This window comes from Leguminivora glycinivorella, chromosome 23 (genome assembly GCF_023078275.1).
Source record: "Leguminivora glycinivorella isolate SPB_JAAS2020 chromosome 23, LegGlyc_1.1, whole genome shotgun sequence".
Lineage (NCBI taxonomy): Eukaryota > Metazoa > Arthropoda > Insecta > Lepidoptera > Tortricidae > Leguminivora > Leguminivora glycinivorella.
The window spans coordinates 1873825-1896197 of record NC_062993.1 but is presented as its reverse complement, the minus strand read 5'-3'; the positions used below and the strand labels follow the sequence as shown (position 1 = coordinate 1896197).

Genomic DNA, 22373 nt, shown 5'->3' with positions numbered 1-22373 from the left:
GTTTCGCCATGTCTGTCTGTCCGTCCGTCCGTCCGTCCGTCCGTCCGCGGATAATCTCTGTAACCGTTAGCACTAGAAAGCTGAAATTTGGTACCAATATGTATGTCGCAGTAAGATAGATAAAGCCGTTATATAGTTATAACCCTAGGAATATAATTATACGTCGTAACATAGTTAAACGAAAGCGATTAATTGCTATCTTACTAGGAATATAACTATAATACGTTACTAGTTTAGTCATATAGTTATATGACTGGATTCAGTTTAGTGAAATGATTGTAGGCTCTGCGGCGGTGGGGCGGAGGTATAGTTATAAGTGTTATAACCTTAGGGATATAATTATATGCCGTAAAATAGCTAAACAAAAGCGATTCATAACCATCTTACTAGGAATATAATTATAATATGGTATTTAAAATTGGAACGCCACCCATCACGTCTCGTTTCTTACGAGGGCGAGAAGCGGCTCACGGAGAGCCGTTTTGCTACATTGAATGTTGGAGGAGGAATGAATGAGAAATGTAATGAGGTTTTGCAGATGATGGAAGAAAGAAGGATCGATGTCCTTTGTGTGAATGAGACAAAGCGGAAGGGATGTGACACCACCACACATGGGGCTTACACGGCGTACTGGTCGGGGGTGCCAAGCTCAGATCGAGCCAGTAAGGGAGTCGGTGTCATACTCTCCGCTAGGATGGCTGAATGTGTAAATGAGTTTGAGTGCGTAAGTCCCAGGTTGATATGGATTAGAATGAAAGTGGGCATGATAAGGATATTTGTGCTCGGGGTTTACGCTCCTGTAGATCAGGGAGCGGGAAACTCCCAGCATACACAGGATGAAAGGCGAATGTTTTGGGACGAAGTGAGAGACGTTTTAAGAGTGTGCAAGGATAATGAGAGGATAATAATGTTAGGTGATTTTAATAGTTGGGTAGGAGTCAAGAGAGTTGGGTGTGAAAGGGTTCTAGGTATGCATGGCGACGATAGAGTGAATGAGAATGGAAGGAACTTGTTAGAGATTTGCCTCGAGTGGAACCTTTGTGTGGCAAACACAATGTTTTCTCACAAATGGATACATTTGTACACTCGAGAGGCAGAGAACGTGAGGAAAAGTATGATTGATTTTATAATCGTGGATGATAGAATGAAGAAGAATGTTCTGGACGCTAGGGTGTATCGTGGGTCAGGTATCCATACTGACCACTTCCTGGTAATGTGCCGAATAAGTGGTCTGTTCAAAGGGTGGCGATCACGACCTCGTGCGGCCCCTAGCGTTTTAGACCGAATAAAAGTGGAATGTTTGCAAGAAGAAAGCGCAAGTGAAGAGTACGTCAGTAAATTGAAGAATGAGTTTGAAAGTTTGGATGATATAGATGAGATTGATGAATTATGGAGCAACTTTAAAAATAAAGTTGTAAGTGTGGCTAGGGTAGTGTGTGGTGTGAGTAAAAGGAACAAAGGAGGAAAGGTGAAGAATGTGTGGTTCGATAAGGAAGTGCAAGAGGCGGTATGTGAGAAGAAGAAGCTATGGCGGGATTGGTTAGCAGCACGAGCTAATCAAAGAGCCCATAAAGCCTCTTTTGATGAGGTGAATGTAGCGAAGGATAACTATAGAAGTATGAAAGTGCGTGTGAAAGAATTAGTTAAAAGAAAGAAAGATGAACTTAATGATCAAATGGATGAAAGATTGTCGCAAGATTTTCAGACGAACATAAAGTTCTTCTGGAAATCCGTTCGCCTAGCCAGAGGTAAGAGTTCAGACTCTGAGCTAAAATCGGTGAAAAATTCGAATGGAAGTTTGCTGAATGGGGAAGAATGTATTCTAAAGAGATGGCAGGAGTATTTTGAAAGCTTGTTTGAAAGGGAGGAAGCAAATATGCTAACCTCAGGTTTGAATGGAAACTTATCAATGGATGAAATTAGCATGGATGAGATTGTGAAAGCATTGAAAGGTATGAAATCAGGTAAGGCTGCAGGATATGACAAGGTCTCCGCCGAGATGCTGAAGGCTGGACAGGGCATTGTAGCGAGTCAGTTGTATCGCCTTTTCAATTTGTGCTTCAGTACCGGCCGGGTACCTAAGGACTGGTGCAAGGCCGTCATCGTTCCTCTTTACAAGGGAAAAGGCTCACGACTGGACTGCAAAAACTACAGGGGCATTAGCTTACTCAGCATCGTCGGAAAACTGTATGCGAAAGTGTTGATTGAGAGAGTAGTGAGAGTAACCGACGAGAAAGTATGGGATGCACAGGCGGGATTTAGAAAGGGTATGGGATGTTCGGATCAAGTCTTTTCCTTACGATGCATAGCCGAAAAGTTTTTGGCCAAAGGTCAAAAGGTCTATTGCGCTTTCGTGGACTTGGAAAAGGCGTATGATAGAGTGATGAGGAATGAATTGTGGTCGGTAGTGTCCATGTATGGAGTAGGCAGTCAACTCGTTCAAGCACTGAAATCTCTTTATGAGGATTCCAGTGCTTGCGTGAGAATAAACGGGTCATACACTGAGTGGTTTAGCATCGAAAAGGGTGTTAGACAGGGATGTGTAGCGTCGCCGTGGCTGTTTAATTTATTCATGGATAGTTGTTTGCAAGATCTGAAAGATTATGATTGTGGGTTGAGAATGGAAGGGTTACTGGTCAAATGTCTCCTATATGCCGATGACCTAGTATTACTTGCGTCGTCGGCCGAGGAGTTACAACTGATGGTAACAAGAGTGCATGCATCCTTCGAGAGGAAAGGAATGAGAATGAATGTCAGTAAGACGAAAGTAATGGTATTTGAAAGAGATGAGATTATGACAGATTGCGAAATTGAGATCGATAATGAAAGTTTGGAACAAGTGAAAGAGTTTGTGTATTTGGGAACGTTGTTTACAAGGGACGGTAAACATGGAAAAGATATTGAAAGGAGAGTGAATGCTGGGAATAGAGTGAATGGAGCACTAAACGCTTTTATGGGCAGCCAGAAAGTGTCGCAAAAAGCACGTCTGGCGGTGCATAGAGGAGTTTTGGTGCCTACACTTATGTATGGTAGTGAAAGTTGGGTGTGGGAGAAAAGACTTCAAAGTCAAGTGAATGCCGTAGAAATGAGAGCGTTAAGAAGCATGGCTGGTGTAAAGTTGAGTGATAGGATCAGAAATAGCGTGATAAGAGAGAAGTGTGGAGTGGATGTAGATGTGGTGACAAAGATTGAGATGGGTATGTTAAGGTGGTTTGGGCATGTAGAGAGGATGGATGAGAGGAGATTAACGAAGAAAGTATATGAAAAAGGAGTGGAAGGGTCAGTTGGTAGTGGAAGACCTAGGCGAACTTTTCTTGATCAAATCGGGGAAATATTGCAAAGAGGCCAGGTCAGAAGTACTCGAAACCGACGAGCGTGTATGAGAAATGTTATGAAAGTGTGTGAAGCGAAAGTGGTTTGTCAGGATCGTAGTAAATGGAAATCCGTGATCTCTGCCTACCCCTCTGGGAAACAGGCGTGATTGTATGTATGTATGTAAAATTGGAAACGGTACTTAATCGCGTATTACTATGTATTAAGTCCCGTTTACAATTTTAAATTTGTGTAAAAATCGTGAAAGTTTAAATCAGTGTTTTATAATACGTATAGCGGGACGATTTGGAAGAACAACACCGTCACTGACGTTAGAACAAAGTTTATTTTGTATCGAACATAGTACACAAGGTTTGGTTACTAAACAAACGAATCCCGCACTACACTGCTACAATTATACTACTGAACTTAATCCAGTAATATAACTATATTACTTAACTAGAGACGTATTATAATTATATCCCTAGACTAAGTTTAATCCAGTGATATAATTATATAACTAAACTAGTAACGTATTATAATTATATTCCTAGTAAGATAGTAAGTAATCGCTTTCGTTTAGCTATGTTACGGTATATAATTATATCCCTAGGGTTATAACAATACCGCCACACCGCCGCACTCCTGCCAACAATCATTTCACTAAACTGAATCCAGTCATATAACTATATGACTAAACTAGTAACGTGTTATAGTTATATTCCTAGTAAGATAGCAATTAATCGCTTTCGTTTAACTATGTTACGACGTATAATCATATTCCTAGGGTTATAACTATATAACGGCTTTATCTATCTTACTGCGACATGTATATCAATCACGCCAACAAAGTGCAAAAATAAAAAACCGGCCAAGAGCGTGTCGGGCCACGCTCAGTGTAGGGTTCCGTAGTTTTCCGTATTTTTCTCAAAAACTACTTAACCTATCAAGTTCAAAACAATTTTCCTAGAAAGTCTTTATAAAGTTCTACTTTTGTGATTTTTTTCATATTTTTAAACATATGGTTCAAAAGTTAGAGGGGGGGGGGACGCACTTTTTTTTTCCTTTAGGAGCGATTATTTCCGAAAATATTAATATTATCAAAAAACGATCTTTGTAAACCCTTATTAATTTTTAAATACCTATCCAACAATATATCATAGTTGGGGTTGGAATAAAAAAAAATATCAGCCCCCACTTTACATGTAGGGGGGGTACCCTAATAAAACATTTTTTTCCATTTTTTATTTTTGCACTTTGTTGGCGTGATTAATATACATATTGGTACCAAATTTCAGCTTTCTAGTGCTTACGGTTACTGAGATTATCCGCGGACGGACGGACGGACGGACGGACGGACGGACAGACGGACGGACGGACGGACGGACAGACAGACATGGCGAAACTATAAGGGTTCCTAGTTGACTACGGAACCCTAAAAATGGAAAAAAATGTTTTAATAGGGTACCCCCCCTACATGTAAAGTGGGGGCTGATATTTTTTTTCATTCCAACCCCAACGTGTGATATATTTTTGGATAGGTATTTAAAAATAAATAAGGGTTTACTAAGATCGTTTTTTGATAATATTAATATTTTCGGAAATAATCGCTCCTAAAGGAAAAAAAAGTGCGTCCCCCCCCCTCTAACTTTTGAACCATATGTTTAAAAAATATGAAAAAAATCACAAAAGTAGAACTTTATAAAGACTTTCTAGGAAAATTATTTTGAACTTGATAGGTTTAGTAGTTTTTGAGAAAAATACGGAAAACTATGGAACCCTACACTGAGCGTGGCCCGACACGCTCTTGGCCGGTTTTTTTACCTTTGGTAGAAAGAAATCGAAACTGACATTGCAGTGACAGGTTGAGAGCCCAATTTATCATAAGTGTTACCCGCTTGTGATTTTTATAATCTGGAAAATTGCGGGTCACTGGGTGAGACTAGCTCAGAACCGGGATAAATGGCGTACTAGAAGAGAGGCCTATACTCAGCAGTGGGCGATAAAGGACTAACTTGATGATGATGATGATTTTAATAACTATAGAAAAAAGTAGCCGAAGATAATGGATTGTGTGAAATAAATGTTGGGAATTTTAATAGCCGATTGGAGTGTCCAACCACAGTGTAATAAAGACTACTAGCGTACAGTATGGCCACTCCTGCTCCCCGCTGAAAGTGCCGCCCACCCCCTCTCGGCTACCTCACAGTTACCGCCTGTCAAAAACGCGAACAGTCGACCTGTCATATTTGAATATGACAGGTATGGCGATTTTCTCCAGTTCTTCAGATCATAGTTAACACTTAGGAAATCGGAGAGGAAAAGGGGCAATATATTTGTATGGAAAAGTGATGAGTGCCCTGTTTAAAGAGTTCTACTCACAGCAAAAGGGGATAAGGGTTTGTTTTGCAAACAAGTTGTGCACTTTACTAAATTTAACTTTAGTCTGTGGCTATTTAAAGATCCGAGGGCCTACCGCAAATCACGTTCACAGTTGGGCAAAAAGTAATCGACTAACGATTAACGATTAAAATTAGACTATTTATTAGTTTTATTCGATTGAAAAGGACAATGAATTGTAATCGAAGAGCTTTGATTAATGTTAATTGCGATTAAATTAATCGTTGAATAATTTCCAGCGATTAATTTCTTATTTCGCGTGAAATGGCGTGAGTGTCGATTAATGTTGACGATTTTTTTTCATCGATGAATTAGTCGAATAAAAAGTTAATCGATTAATGCCCATCTCTGCTTACAAGTGCGATAGAGAGGGAAAACTTTGGACGTAGTTCGGGATAGGCCCTCTGTAAATTTAGTCCGTGATACGAGTTGGTTTGTGCATGTGTTTACTAATATTGGTTAGTGTATGAGCTTGTTTAATGCACTTGGGTGTTCTAGATCGTGAAATATTAATAGGAAGACTTATTCTGATCGTTATTAAGTTTTAAATATGATAAGAATTTATTTTAGGTATGATCTTACATAAAAAAAAACAATGATTACACATCAACAAACAACAACGAAAAAAAGGATAGTCTTTTTCCACACTATTATCTTTACCTACGATACAAGTGCGGAAAAAAAGTAAAATTAGAAATGAGTTGCGAAATTTGATTAGGACCGAAGGGAGTATTTTTAATCGACAGTACTTAATTATGGTTTCCCTTTTCGAACGTGTATCTTATCTTATGACATTGTACAGTACATAATTATGACCATTTGAACTTTGAACATGATAAATCTACCTATAACTTTGCGAACTAGTGTGCAAAAAGAACCATTATGTATTGTAATATGTCATTGTCATGTCAAAGGCATTGATATTAATATCCTCAATCAGACTTGTCACTGTTCATACTGACAGATCGTATGTGTCGTGTTCAAGCAAAATATATCACTTTGACACTTTAACATAAGGACGCGGACGCTCTAACAGAGAATTTGTATAATATAACAACGATCCGACCCGTCCGTATAACTTAGTACAGTCAGCAGCAATTAGTACATTACGATAAAAGTGCGTAAAAAGGGAAGTTCGAAACTAGTCGCAACAAATTAAAACACGATCGAAGGGAGTTTAAAATCTTCACGAGTTATGAATTTCCTTTTCGCACGTGTATCTTACGACGTTTTTCAGTACAGATGAGCCTCCGAAGTAACCTGGTATATAATGAACCACTTCTCGCACTAGTGCGTAAAAAAAAGACCATTTGTACTGAAAAATATGTTTTACAACGCGTATCAAATACAAAGGTATTTTAACGGCATTCGAAGAGTAACATAAAACACACACGTAACATTGCTTGTGAATGTAAGCACTATGTCCACTCCTTGCTCCCCGCTGAAAGTGCCGTCCACCCGCTCTTGGTTACCTTACAGTTACTGAATGTCAAAAACGCGACCAGTCTACCTGTCTTATCTCACTCATAAGCTTAGACTGTGCGGGTATTAGGAACGCGCTTCTTTCATTTAATTTGATCACCAGACATCGGATTCCGTGGGGCGAAACTTCTTGATAGCTAGGGACTTCCTATATCGATAAACTCATTTATCGATACTAGTTCTAAATACTAGTAATCACACAAAGGTTTGCTTATAAAATATTTTTTTATTAAAAGAGTATGCGCATGTGACACTGTTTGAGTTGCAGGCGTCCATAGGTTACGGTAACCGCTTTCCACCGCACCGGACCGTATGCTTGGTTACCACCGACGTAGTATAAAAAACATTATATAATAAAATAAGAACTCAATTTTCTTCTTCTTTTTAAAAACGTTTTTATTTCGACGCTATTTATTTTAGACGCTATGTATGAATTTCATACTGGTCTTCAGAACAATAGTTACAAAAACACACACAATGTTGGGGGCGGTCACTAGTAATAGAACTAGTATCGATAAATGAGTTTATCGATATAGGAAATCCCTAGCTGTCAAGAAGTTTCGCCCCACGGAATCCGATGTCTGTTGATCACCATTGTCCGAGGTGTGCCCTTAAATATTCTGATCACATTCATAGCCCGTTATTTCAATCGAAATACACTTTAAGTTGTCGTAAAATTAAGAAACATTTTCGGATTTAGATTTTACGGTGGAATGGAATCGATTAGCAAGTATTAAACAAGCAATTAATTGATGTTGGACTGAGAGAAAATTACATTGTGAATTTCACAAGTTCGACTTTTGCGGGTTTACCATGGTCCGTTTGAAACAAAAGTATTTCAGTAAACGGAATAAATCACAATATTGATGATACAAGTCGAATTTGTTCGAACAACAAGGTCAAACTTGTTAAAAGATATTTGGTTGAATCAGCCAAACATATGTTTAAAAAATTAATGATGTGTCATGTTGCTTTTATAAAATCGACATGTTGATTCAAATACATATATTGTTGATTCAAACGACGAGTAACTTGTACAATGTACTAGTTACATTTAACAAAATCTAACTTGTTGTTTGAACCAAAGAGCACGTATGCGCTATTTTAACCAAAAAACTTGTTGAACGAACATGAAAACTCTTCGTTTTTTCTCTCAGTGTGACAATAAGTCCTTTATTACATGAGTGCAGTCAGTTGTAAATCTTTCAAAAGGCTTCTAATATGATTATATTTTACGTTTTAAAAGACGTTGCTGGCTAGCGTACACTTGACACAAACAATTATTTGCGTATTTATCGGTTGATAAGTAACATTATTACTCAGCGCCAATATTGATTTGTTGAACAGGCAATGAACGGCGAAGAGTCTCTATCGAGCGACAATGGTGAAACAGGCCACTTCATGGTCAATGTATGCAATTTATGCTCTTAGTAAGTGTCCGTTTGGTGGCGCTGATGACTTTCTCCATACAATTAACGTCATTTTTCGTGACGTTTAGGCTATCGAGTAACCTATTATGGTAAAGACTCTGTACTTTCATACAGCCTATTTTACTCTAAGAAAACAATTAAAATAAAATATGCAACTAAACCTAAACTAAGCAAAATGCGTGCTGAGTGTAAAGGGTTGAAAGATTATACACTAATAACGTTATAATACGCTAAAAGGATTTTAACGAGGTAGGTATTCTAGAGCAGATTACATTCAGTCGCCAGATACGCCATTTTCATCGAAAAAAGAAAATGCTTTTATCAGGAATATTAAAACCGGAGAAATTCTTTATCTCGGGCGAGGATTGAATTGAGGACTGCTAGAGTATAATCTGCCAAATGAGCTACCGAATTACCGATATTTTACCCAAGAACAATTCAATTTCAGTTTCATTTATTTAAAGGACCAACTGAGATCATTGTTGTTAGTACGCAATTACAAAATAAATAATTTGAATATATGGTTAGTTTTCAACAAATCTAAATTAACAACAATGATTATTTCTATAATCGCTGCCTTTATGGATGCACCTAAACGATGTTTACTGTAAACAGTTTCAAATATTATTGGTATTTCACTATTACGAACTCTATTTAGTAGCTTTAGAGATATTTAGTGTTACGCTTTCATTTGGAAAATACCTAAAATTCGCTTGGTTACTTCGATTATTAATAGCCGAAATTATTACGGGTATTTATAGTCCCGTATCCTGTCAGTTTCTTTAGTAATTTTGCCCTTCAATCTATATTTCAACGATGTAATTGACGGAAACCATACCACTGTAATCAGCGTAAATAACCGTACGCAAAATGGCTGCGCGATGTTCGTGAATTCGGATAGTTGTGGCATATCTGTTATATTAAATAATCTGTAATGTATTTAAAGGACAAATTCCTAGAATACTCAAGTTCAAGTGCTTGTAAAGGGTTTATTATGTTTAATAAAGTTTTTCGCCACATTCCCGTAATGTTACGCGTCACAACGCATCATATTTTGTGTTCACTATATTAATTAAGTCGTTATGTTTTTCGTAGGTTATTTTAGTATTTTTTCACAGCCAGGAATGTTTACTAAAATTTTTACCAAAGACGTTTAAAAAAAAAATGTTTCGGTTTTGATTAGCGTTTACAGTTAAACGCTCAACGTTTGCGCATCAGTTCGATATTGGATAAAAAAAACTAAAAAGTGCATGTCTTATCATATTTTTCAGAAAATCATTTTTTAATGCTAACCGTTTGCCCCGTAGTTAACCATACTTTCCTATATCGCTGTCGAACTATCACTAGCAGATTCAATCATGATTAGAAAAAGCAGTTTCAAAAACTGTAGTTTTCAATACGTCACTTGAAAAAAAGTTTTCTGACTAAAATGTGACGTAACGGAACAGACATTTTGAGACATTTTTATTTTATTTGGATAAGCGAGTATCATTCATTTTTGTGCACAAGTTGTCAATGAAGAAAAGTACATAAATTATAATATCTCATTCCATTTTAGAATTATTGGAGCAAGAAACGCATGACGCGGGATCATTGACCTGCCACAACATAAATCTTTATTGCGGTTTATTACTGTATCCGTTCTGGGTTACTGGGTATTCTTCGTAATCGATTCATACAGGATCTATAATAACTTTGACAGCTGTTTTTTTATAAAAATATTGATTGACTTATTTTGTGGAACAAGTAATGATGGTCAATTAAATATTTTAATTGATTTGCATCTTTTGAACGTAATATGTTTAATTGCACAGAGATTTACAATATCTATGTAAATATTCTATCACGTTTTTTTCTATCAAATAACTTCGATTACCTTTTAACATTTATTTTACAAATGTGTGTCAAAAAAGGAACACTTTCTGTGTCTTTTTTTGTCACAAAAATTACTAAAAAATATGAAAGTTCCTTTGGACTGATACTCCAGCGTTCGGACAACTGAGCCACCAGCAAGACCTTAAAAAGCCAGCGAAATTATCCACCTTATAGGGTAATGGGACTTGTAAGGTAGACATTTTTATTTGTTTTTTGTTTTATTTTTTTTATTATGAAATAGGCAGCAAACGAGCAGACGAGCCGCCTGATGGGAAAAAGTCATCACCGCCCATGGACATAAGCAACATTAGGGCAGCCACTTATGCATTGCCGACCTTTGAGAACTAAATACCTGCTTCTTGAAGAACCCCCCCTCATAATGCAAGGGACACCTCAGATGGTTTTGTTTAAACTTCATTGCACAACTAAACAAAAATCTACAAACGGCGGACTTAATGCCTAATGGCATTCTCTACCAGTCAACCACCAGGCCAAACAGAGGAAAATTAAAATGGTGGACATTTTTCACTTTTTATTTATTCAGACGTTTCTGCTTGACAAAATGTTAAATAAATTGGTTGTACAGTCACCGGCATAAGTGATGATTTCTATACCTTGCCCCGTAGCCGAATGGCATTTCTCCGACGCCAAACGAAAGCGATACGCCGCTGGCTCTGTCGCGCCAATACGCAAGCGCGATAGAGATAGATATCTACTAGCGCTTCGTTTCGTGAGCGTTTCGTGAGCGATTGTGCCATTCGGCTAGCCACCCTTGTCTTCTTAACGTCTTGTTTGAAATGTCATACGAAATTGTCAAATGATTTAAAGCGACAGGGTACAGAAATCATCACTGCTTTATGACGGTGACTGTACCGATGTGCCGACGGAAAGTTTCCAAAATTCTGAAATTTTCACATAGGAAAACTTCGGGAATATTCCATACTTTGTATGGACAATTGTACGGATGGAAACTTTCTAATCAGTCATTTAAATCCCCTTTATTTTTTGTGAAAGTTTCGTGAGTTTTTTTCAAAAATTCAAGATTTTTTTGATAGTTTCCGCAACTTGCACATCACTAATTGGTTTACATATTAATAAAATTATTTCACGTTTCATTTCATTAATATTTGAATTCTTAAAGGCAACATCACCAACATGTATGATTTTCTTGCAAGCATTTCCAAGAAAACAATATTGCGACATTGTGTCGGTTGAAAATTAAATTCCTGTAAACCACTGGCCGGTCTCATATATCTTATAATATAAATCATTTTATGAAGACTGAACTTTTGTTAGATTTATTACATTCTAAACGAATTTCGAAGGAAAAATATACTTCAAAGTTAAAGTTTAGAACTAAAGTTATTTTATTACCTACAAGGGGTAAAAACTTTAGTAAACTTTTATGAATATTAAAAATAAATTGTTTCGATTTATAAAGCCTGCCGGTGAGTAAGGCTGCCAGAGCTCAACGAGGGTACGGTGTGCTAGTGACGGATGACCTACGGAACTAAATTTGTTCCGTCTAATTGTCCGTTGAGTCGTCGGCATGAACGAACCCTCCTTGGAAGTTGTACACTCCTTTTTGCTGTGACAGCAAAAGGGTGTGTATAGGCTTCTAATGGGTCGGCAACGCGCATGCGTCACTTCTTGAGTTGCAGGCGTCCATTGGTTACGGTGATTGCTTTCCATCAGGCGGACCGTATGCTTGTTTGCCGCCGATGTAGTATTAAAAAAAAACAACGTAATCGGCGAGAGCAAGGCTGTTTCTTCAATGGCTCGGCCATGTGGAGAGGATGGTAGATGATCGTGCGGCGAAAAGAGCTCACCTTTTTCGATCTACTGAAAAACGGTAGATCGGAAGGTTCAGGTACCGACGGATCGATGAGGTCCAGAAAGACCTGTGTGACCTTCAAGTGACCGAGTGGCATCAGATCGCACAGGATAGGAGCGAATGGCGGAATCTAGTGTCGGAGGAGGCCAAAATCCACTTCGGGTCGCTGAGCCAGCGCAGTAAGTAAATAAGTACCCTATTTAGCGGCCGGGGCGGTCAAATAGTTATTTGTTATACAAGGGTGCAAAGTTGTATTTTAACGCCGAGTGTGGAATTGAAAAACGAGCAAGTGAAAGGAGTCTATAGTTGAACCACGAGCGAAGCGAGTGGTTCGAGATAGAATCCTGAACTTGCGAGTTTTTTAACACACGAGAAGTAAAATACATTTGCACCCGTGTGTAACACAACACTTTTCCCACTATAGCGAGGAAAGTACAACGCAAAAAACGCGTTTATCACTGCTTCCAGTAGTTCCATAGGTGGTAAACCATCGTCATCACTAGATTCACTCACTTTTATCAATTTTAAAGCAGAAAAAATTACTATATTCAAGGTCAAATTATTTTATCCACTAGTGGATAAAATGCGTTTTTACCCGCTGGCATTAAAGGGCAAAACACGTGTTTCTGAGCTAGTGAGGGGAAAAATATCTTAACTCGCCCTAACACCTTGATAGTAGAGGCATGTTCAGATATTTGTGATCATCTTGACTGCCCCCCTATATCTGATATAAACATTTTGATTTATTGATCACGAAAACATAATTTTATTACAAAAATTCCTAAACGCATATTATGCCTACGCTCCCTTTTTTATGTGCGTTTTATTGTCTCGTAGATAAAGAATTTATGCCATACTCCACCCTCGGTATCGGGGTTCGAATTTACATAACTATTACCTTTTATCTTTTGCAGTGTTACTTTGACCTCCTTATGTGACGATCAAATAAAACCAAAGACCTGTATATAACTCCGTATGGACAGATAAAGTCGAAGAAAAAGAAAGTAGGTACATTTCTTTAACTCGATGCAATAAGGTGAAAAAATGTACATATACCGGTCTGGCGCGGTCGGTAGTGACCCTTCCTGCTGCGCCGCGGTCCCGGGTTCGAATCTCGGTAAGGGCATTTATTTGTGCGATAAGCACAGATATTTGTTCCTGAGTTATAAGTACTTATATATTATGTATATCGTTGTCTGAGTACCCACAACACAAGTCTTCTTGAGCTATCCGTAAGACTCAGTCTATCTGTGTAAAAATGTCCTATAATATTTGTTTATTTTTTTACTTTTTTATTTTTTATTTCTTCTAACTTAAGAGCTGAGCTCTCGTCGGTGGAGCAATCTACAACTCACCTGATCCTCTGCCAACTCCTACAGTTTCTGATACGACTCGAGCTGAACCTTGTGTCATACCTATACTTAAAGAACATTCAGTCGAATTGAGAACCTCCCCCTTTTTTTGAAGTCTTTTAACCGACTTCAAAAATTTGGACCCTAGCCACCGTGACCGAAAGTTCGAAAATTTCGAACTATACTCTGTCAAACAAGTCTGTCAGTAAATAAGAACAAAGAAAACTATATGCATCCTTTTCTTTAGGGTGCTGGAGAAAAGGATACCTATAGTTTTCTTAGTTCTTATTCACTGACAGACTTGTTTGACAGAGTATAGCTTTCTCCGTTTACGCGACGGATGCTTGAACCGGTCATTAGGTCACGGTGGAAAGTGTCGAAATTTTCAAGTATATGACACAAAAAATTCCCGATTCGAATCCAGCTTTGGACACTTGGAGACCTAGGTTACTTTTTCTTTGTATGTGTGACATTTGTTTCAGTTTAAAGTTCCAATTTATAGAACAAAGCTCATCATCATCCTCCTTGCGTTATCCTGGCATTTGCCGCGGCTCATGGGAGCCTGGGGTCCGCTGTGACAACTAATCCCAAGGTTTGGCGTAGGCACTAGTTTTACGAAAGCGACTGCCATCTGACTTATTGGAATTAGTCCGGTTTCCTCACGATGTTTTCCTTCACCGAAAAGCGACTGGCAATTATCAAATGACATTTCGCACACAAGTTCCGAACGCACACAAAAAACTCATTGGTACGAGCCGGGTTTCGAACCCGCGACCTCCGGATTGAAAGTCGCACGCTCTTACCGCTAGGCCACTAGCACTTTACAGAACAAAGCTAATCCCCGATATATAAATCTTAACCTAGATTCCTCAGTTTATTACGAATAATTTACTATTTATAACATAAACTATACGAGTAGGTATTAGAATGCAGCTGTGAACTCACTCAAAATATAAATTATGACGTTCAGTAAAATCAATATTATGCAATTGACCTGGTGGGTATGACTCAACGCTTATAAATATGAGTCATTTTGTTCAAGCTTTTATATATGTATGTATGTATGTATGTATGTATGTATGTTGAGTGGAAGTGAAAATATGTTTCTGAGAATTCTCAGTTGAGAACGAGTAATTTTGAAATGACCTACATTACAAGAGAAAATCTTTCACTGCATGAATATGATGTAGGTAATTGGTGTGGGTGAAGTTTTATATACCGAAATGAAATGAAATGAAATGAAATATTTATTTCCAAGTAGGCATATTACAATGCGCTTATGAACGTCAAATAAAACTACGCCGGCTCTAACCCTACGCCTCAGCCTCGAGAAGATTTCAGTCCCCCCTCAGTTGGAGGGGGGTATCCACTATGGGACCGGCAAGAAACTCGGCAGGCCACTTCTTTTCAAAACATTACATCTTATAATTAACATGCATTAAAAAACGAGATACAATTTAATCAGCAAAAGTATTCATAAAAAAAAAATATATTAACAGACAAGGTTAGGTACTCTACAAGAGTAGGTACTCTATGGAAATTCATTTCAATAAATTATAAAAAGTACAAAGCTACTATGATTAGTAAGAGATGTTAGAAAAAAAGAAAAATTAAACATGATGAAGAAACCAAATAGAAACTAAAATAAATGGGAAAACGACAGTGACATAGCCGCTTGATGGATACCTATTATGATTTAATCGGATATAAATAGACAACCTCCTCCTCCTTGCGTTATCCCGGCATTTGCCACGGCTCATGGGAGCCTGGGGTCCGCTTTGACAACTAATCCCAAGATTTGGCGTAGGCACTAGTTTTACGAAAGCGACTGCCATCTGACCTTCCAACCCGAAGGGTAACTAGACCTTATTGGAATTAGTCCGGTTTCCTCACGATGTTTTCCTTCACCGAAAAGCGACTGGCAAATTTCAAATGACATTTCGCACATAAGTTCCGAAAAACCCATTGGTGCGAGCCGGGGTTCGAACCCGCAACCTCCGGAACGAAAGTCGCACGCACTTACCGCTAGGCTACCAGCGCTTCTTATATATAAATATAAATAGACAACATACACATTTAATTTTTACTACAACACATATTAATTGAATTTGGTGTTTTCGAGAGAAAATGCTCAAATTGCTTTAGAATTCAAGCAATTAGACGTATATATTGTGTCTAAAAATTAAGGAGTTCCCTAAATACTCGTGGTTTCCTTATTAATCAAAATAGCACCAAATTAATATCTATCACTCACACAAAAATCCATACTAATATTATAGTAAATGGGAAAGTGTGTGTGTCTGTTTGTTTGTCCGTCTTTCACGGCAAAACGGAGCGACGAATTGACGTGATTTTTTAGGTGGAGATGTTGAAGGGATGGAGAGTGACATAGGCAACTTTTTATCTCTTTCTAACGCGAGCGAAGCCGCGGGCAAAAGCTAGTAAAGATAAAGATAAAAGATAAAAATTCATTAATTCAAGTAGGATCAAATAGACCGCTTTTGCATCGTCAATATCTACATTATATCTCAAACATGCACAATTACAATACAGAATAATTAATTAATTATATATTATATTATATAAGGACAGATGTCAAACAGGAATTGAATTACTGAACAGGTACTAAACTAAAGCTAACTAAGAATTAAACCATGCGCGTAAAGTGCCCCTATAAACAAGTAGTACACCTATAAATCCCAGTCGACTTCTTTGACACCCATGGGACTGTGGCGGCCTGCTTGGCTAGCAATTGACCGCGCGCCTGCGCGATAAGTACGCCACCACCGCTGCCGTGGCAACAAGGAAAAACGGTTTCTTCAACTGAGAGCCAAAATCGCGTTTCTCAATTTCTCGTTGCATATAAATAATTATAAATATTGTAGTATAATGTACATATCTTTAATGTAAATACATCTGTAAATAGCATCTGCGGGTCCTTCCTGTAAATGCTACCATCCTTACCTGCATACCTGCTAGCATCCCACAGGACGAAAGAGAGATGTTAAAATTCTTAACTCGTCACCACACAGGGCATCATCACATGTTATCGCGGACGTAGGGCTAATGAACACGGCGCGCAAAATCGCATGAGATTTTAGATTGCGGACTATTTCAATGCAGTCCTCACATTAATGCATGTCATACTTATTTCGACTCATATGGAGACCCGTCATCAGGCATGAGTGCTCGCGGTGGCTAGATTCCGTGCACGGACAACATACATTAAAGTGAGTAAATCTGTATATTTAAATATTTGAATGTCTTACGAAAGTTTAACGTTTATTGCGGACTGTTGTTACACCCAATATAAGCCGGACGATTAAAAATTTAAAAGCTCGGCCACACATGCGCGTTTTGAGAGCGTAGGCGGAACGTTAGCGGAGCGCAATGATAGCGGTGCGCCGGACGAACGCTGGTTTTGTGGCCAGCGGATGCCGGCGGGAACTAACGAGCGCGGATTGCTACGCTATCAAAACGCTTTATGTGTGGCGGAGGCTTTAATGCCAAATAAAACCCACATTTGAGATCTCGAAAATGATCCGTCTTGTTACAATCTTAATCTCCAATCTCATATTCCAATCCCCAACTAAATGCACAGCCAATAAAACATAACTGTATGATCCCGACATTATCGCCGTAATAACAGTTACTATACTTCATGTCGTTAAACCCACCCCTATTATTAGGGTGTCGGTAGACATACGGAGACTAATTACTGGCTTCCGTTATCTTGTGCACTTCTCGAGAGATCTTAAGGTTCGAGCCAAAGATTATTATAATATAACTTGGGAAAAGATAAATAAAAAAATAAAAGATATATATAATATATAAATACTTATATACATAGAAAACATCCATGACTCAGGAATAAAAAAATGAAAATGAAAAAGTGTTTTTGGTTAATCTAAGGGGGTCACACAACGAGGTTGGGATTTTCTTTTATAAGCAAAATTTGTTTGTGACAGAAAACACCGTTCTTCCAGAAAAAGATTTGTGTTTGCGTTTTTACATATAAATTTAAATTAAAACTGAACTTAGACTAAATACTTCTATAAATAAAGTATAAAAAGACACAGGTAATTCGGAATCAGAATACCATTAGTACATTGTGCAACAAGGGGAGGAAGTTGAATATTATTAACGAGAGTAAAGACTGTATCGTTAAGTATGAGGACAACTTTGAGTAGCCGTATTTATTTGCTATTATATTTTTTTCTTAAAACAAGACATAGGCTTAATAAGGCACATAATAAGGTTCACATTTTGTCCTAGAAACTCGACGTAAAGCAAGTGGTTTAGACAGTATTGACTTAATCCTCCCGAGTAACAATTACGATTCCGGACAAATGCTACTAGAAAATTCACAAAGTGCGTAAAAAACGATACGATTGCAAAAAAAAATTGTACTGTGTGAACCTCAACGACATATGATCCACAAAGCAGAATATCTGGACATAGTCTAGCCATAGTTATTTTTAAGAAATAAAGTTCAGGATCTGTGTATGGCGGCCATTTAGAGAATGTGGCATGGTGCTTCCTCTAACTCCGACTTTGATGTCGAATTTAACTATCATACACTGTTTATATCGATTTGGTTTAGGCACTGTTCAAACACCGTGAATGTCAATTAGACTTTGGCCTATGGCTAATTTTTTTATCTGTTTCTCTCATCCTGCTTGCATCAAAAATTTACGACAATCCGGAACGTTGCTCAAAATAGCGTTTTTTTTTAATTATATAAATTCACCGCATTTATTCTGCAAGTACCCAATTGAAAAACCATGAAGAGGACTCTTAAAGAATATATTTTGGCAGCATATTAACCTTTGTTTGTTGAAATCGTGCAAACAGTCATTGAAATATTCTCAAATTAAGCCAGATAGGGGTTGTCCGAAATTTATTTGCTAGACCTTAATGAAAGTACCATAAAGTCTCTAAAATAAAATAAAAATTAGACTTTCTTATATCAAATAGTGCTTACCAATACCTTCAGATCATACTCTCGGAACATAATAATATAAAATTATGCACATGTCAACATTTAGACGAGGTTTGTTTTGTCCTTATACTTATCGATACAGTCCTTAAGTTAAATCGCGACGGCTCCCCGAGTTACACACAATGTTTTTCATCACACTCGCAATGTAAAAAATATGTAATAGATGTAAAAAAGTTAAGTAGGTACAGTACAAGAAATTTCATTATTCCCTTGGGAGAACGATTTTTCTATAACTCACGCTCCGCCTGCGTGCAATAGCACATTTAAAGTGCGGGTGTGATGAAATAGTACATTACGATACAAGAACAGAAAAAGGAAGTTCAGAACGAGTGGCGATAAATTAAATAACGACCAAAGGCAGTGTTTTAAATAGACATTACGAAATACCTCTTCGCACGTGAATCGTATAACGATTTTCATTTTTTTCGATTTTTTCTTTTTAAAGTTTGAATAGGTAGACGTTTGACCACGATCACACCTGATGGTAAGTGATGCGGTCTAAGGTGGAGCACGCTTACCTATGAGATACCTATTCACTCTTGCTAGAAAGAGACCGTACGCTTCTCGTACTAATGCCGTAAAATAATACCATGTGTAGGTACTGAAAAGTTATAGTCCTATTTTAGAAAAATTTTATACGGCGTTACACCTTTGGGTGATGCTCGGTTAGATGGCGCTTATATTATATTTATTATTTAGCTATTTCATCCGGTCAAATTGTGAAAACAGGTTCGGAAATGATTAGACATTGTTTCAAGAGATGGATGGATAGATAAATTCGCACACATTCAGTGGACCTCCGTGGCTCAGTTTGTGAGAGCGACGGCTCCGGCAAAGTCGTTGGTCACAGGTTCGAGTCCTGCCGGAGGTGCGAATTTTTCCTTTAATATAAAAATATGTAGTATCCTTAGTCCGTTGTCACATTATCCAATTCGATATCGGATGTCGAAATGATTTCAATGGAAAAAATCCAAGATGGCGCCTGCAATGTATTGGATATCGATCCTACATCCGATTACTCGGATCGTATAATGTGAAAACGTACTTAGCATCGCTCGCAGACGTTTCTGCATGATAAAAACAAATTTATGTTTTACTAAACTTATACTGACCGGGATATAGACCGTGATTACCTTTTTGATTTTTAACTAGCTCCCGATATTTCGACGCAGTTGCATGCATCATATCCCGGTCAGTATAAGTCTAATGAAAATAACTGTGAATCATTCAAAATTTTAGTAACAAAACTTCCGTGGAGACTAATATTTATTAGCACACACCCGCTTTACATAATTAAAGCATTTTAGTGAACTCACATAATTACCTCCCCAGTGGATAATATACCTCCGTCAACAAAAAAGGGTCCAAGAAAGGGCACCGCAACCGGAGCGGCTAATCCGAGACCTCGATTAATTACGCCTTGTTTATCTCCCGAGAGATAACGTGATAAATAATAGATACACTATCTGTGGAAAGTTTATGTACAGCACCGGCCGAATATTTATACGTATCCATGTTTTTAAGAATATTTACTTAAGATAGGCAGTCCAGAGCGTCTAATGCGAGTTTATGACTAAAAGTCTAGTCGTATTCTAAAAGAGTGTGTCTACACTGGTCTCTCCGTGAGTTAGAAAGCTATGAGCTATCGACTATAAAAATGAACAAAAGATAAGCACTCCCGTGCAATTAAAAGAGATACGGCGATATTGTTAGCTCACCGCTGGGCGAGTAACTAGAAACATCGCCGTGTCTCTTTTATTTACGCGGGAGTGATTATCTTTTGTTCGTTTTTATAGCCGATAGCTCATAGTTTACTAGCTCGCGGTGGGACGCGAGTTTATGACTAGTATAGTCTAAAAGAATACGTTATAATTTAACCAATATCCCACAGTCGACTTCTACGACACCCACGGGAAGAAAGGGAGTGGTGAAATTCTTAACCCATCACCACACGGTCGTTTGAAGACGTTTCCGATTGAAAAAATGTGACAGGCAGTCGACTCGTCCGCTCGTTTGCTTTTTACATCATAAAATAGGAGAAAGCTAAAAGACCAAGATAACTCTGCATCGTATGTGCTATGACAAAGTGTAATAACCTAACCACTAAATTAAAATTTTGAAAAAACCCCCGACATAGTAGTATTTTCATCATACATGGCTAAGAACACTCCCGACTAAGGGCCGGTTGCATCAAACCGTCTGTCACCGTTAAAGCGTTCGTTAAATTTTATTGTATGAGAAGTTCCATAGACATCTGCTGCGTGACGATGATGTGTCTGTCAAATCGTCACTACTTTGAAAAAATCTCGTATCTCACGCTGCTCCTGAAAGTTAAAACGCAGTAAGTCTACATGCATTCCATACATATTATATACTACAATTTTCTTTTCATTGATAAACGAAGATACTCGTACAAGTTTTTTTTAAAGTAGTGACGAAATGTGGTTGATGCAACTGGCCCTTATTCAGATTTCAACAAAAAAAAAACGAAATCCAAATCGGTTCGTCCGCTCGAAAGCTACGATGCCACAGGCACACACACAGACAGACAGACAAACAGACAATCAAACTTATAACACCCCGTCTTTGTTGCGTCCAGGATTAAAATAGGAGAAAGCTTAGACCATAAGACCAAGATAACTCTGCATCGTATGAGCTAGTCGAAGTGTAAAAACGAAGGCATTGATAACAAATGGTGGCATATTGCCCTATATCATCGCGTTAGGCCGCGCGTTGGAAGGGAACAATTAATAGGGTTTAGGGTGGATTAGACATACAGGGTGGTTCCGGAGAGGGTGCGCAAATTGAAAAAAATAGGCTAGTTTCCTACTAGTCAAATCAGCTTCTTTTTAAGAACTGTCAAAACGATTTCCTAATATGGAATTACTGTGAAATACTGAGGAGTGACGTCATGGTCAATTCATTTACTTTATATCTTTCTTAAATAAAAATAGAAGTTATGTTTAAACATAACTACTGTCCATATTTTTCTTCTAATTATGTGGTGCTTTATTTCGTGCACTGCATAAAATATTTTATTTTAAGTACAGGAAACTAGCCTAGTCTGAAAATTGTCCTTAATTTTACAAGCTTTCTTAAAAGGTAGCCACGTATCCTTGATAGCAGTTATCACTTACCATTGGACAATAGGTCAAATACTTTGGTTGTTATATCGAAATTAGCAAATATACAATGTGACTGCCTCGTTTTTAACTACTAAAGTAAAGAAGTTGTTTTCTAAGTATAAATATTATCATTATGTCATACAAAATCACCAAAACCACCAACTGGTTATATTAAGGTTGACTGGTACATAATGCCTCATGGCATTAAGTTTGCCTTTTGTGCAATAAAGTTTAAATAAATAAATATATTGCTTGCACCTATTTAAGCTCCAATTGATCTCTGTTTGGTTCAAAGGTTCACTGAGATGAATTCGCATTGTGAACTTAACAAGTTCGACTTGTTGCGGGCTTTTCCGTTTGAAACAAAAGTACTTTAAACGGAATAAATCACAATATTGATGATACAACTCGAAATTGTTCGAACAACAAGGTCAAACTTGTAAAAAGATATTTGATTGAATCAACCAAACATATGTTTAAAACAATATGTGTCATGTCATGTTGCTTTTATAAAATGGACTTGTTGATTCAAATATATTGTTGATTCAAATGACGAATAAC

At 37.7% G+C, this 22373-nt stretch overlaps 1 protein-coding gene across 1 annotated transcript; it reads left to right on the top strand.

Annotated features, from left to right (window-relative positions):
* Positions 1 to 508: 508 nt before the first annotated feature.
* LOC125238167 lies at positions 509 to 10221 on the top strand. Its single transcript, XM_048145437.1, has 2 exons — positions 509 to 2236; positions 10183 to 10221. Exons 1-2 carry the CDS (start codon positions 509 to 511, stop codon positions 10219 to 10221), a joined length of 1767 nt encoding a protein of 588 aa, XP_048001394.1.
* Positions 10222 to 22373: the final 12152 nt, after the last annotated feature.

Bases quoted from the DNA above. Each gene is read 5' to 3' on its own strand.
- LOC125238167 (XM_048145437.1), top strand. From the start codon at position 509: ATGAATGAGAAATGTAATGAGGTTTTGCAGATGATGGAAGAAAGAAGG. The intron at 2,237-10,182 runs GTATGGGATGCA...ATTCCATTTTAG, and splicing joins TGAGAGTAACCGACGAGAAA to AATTATTGGAGCAAGAAACG.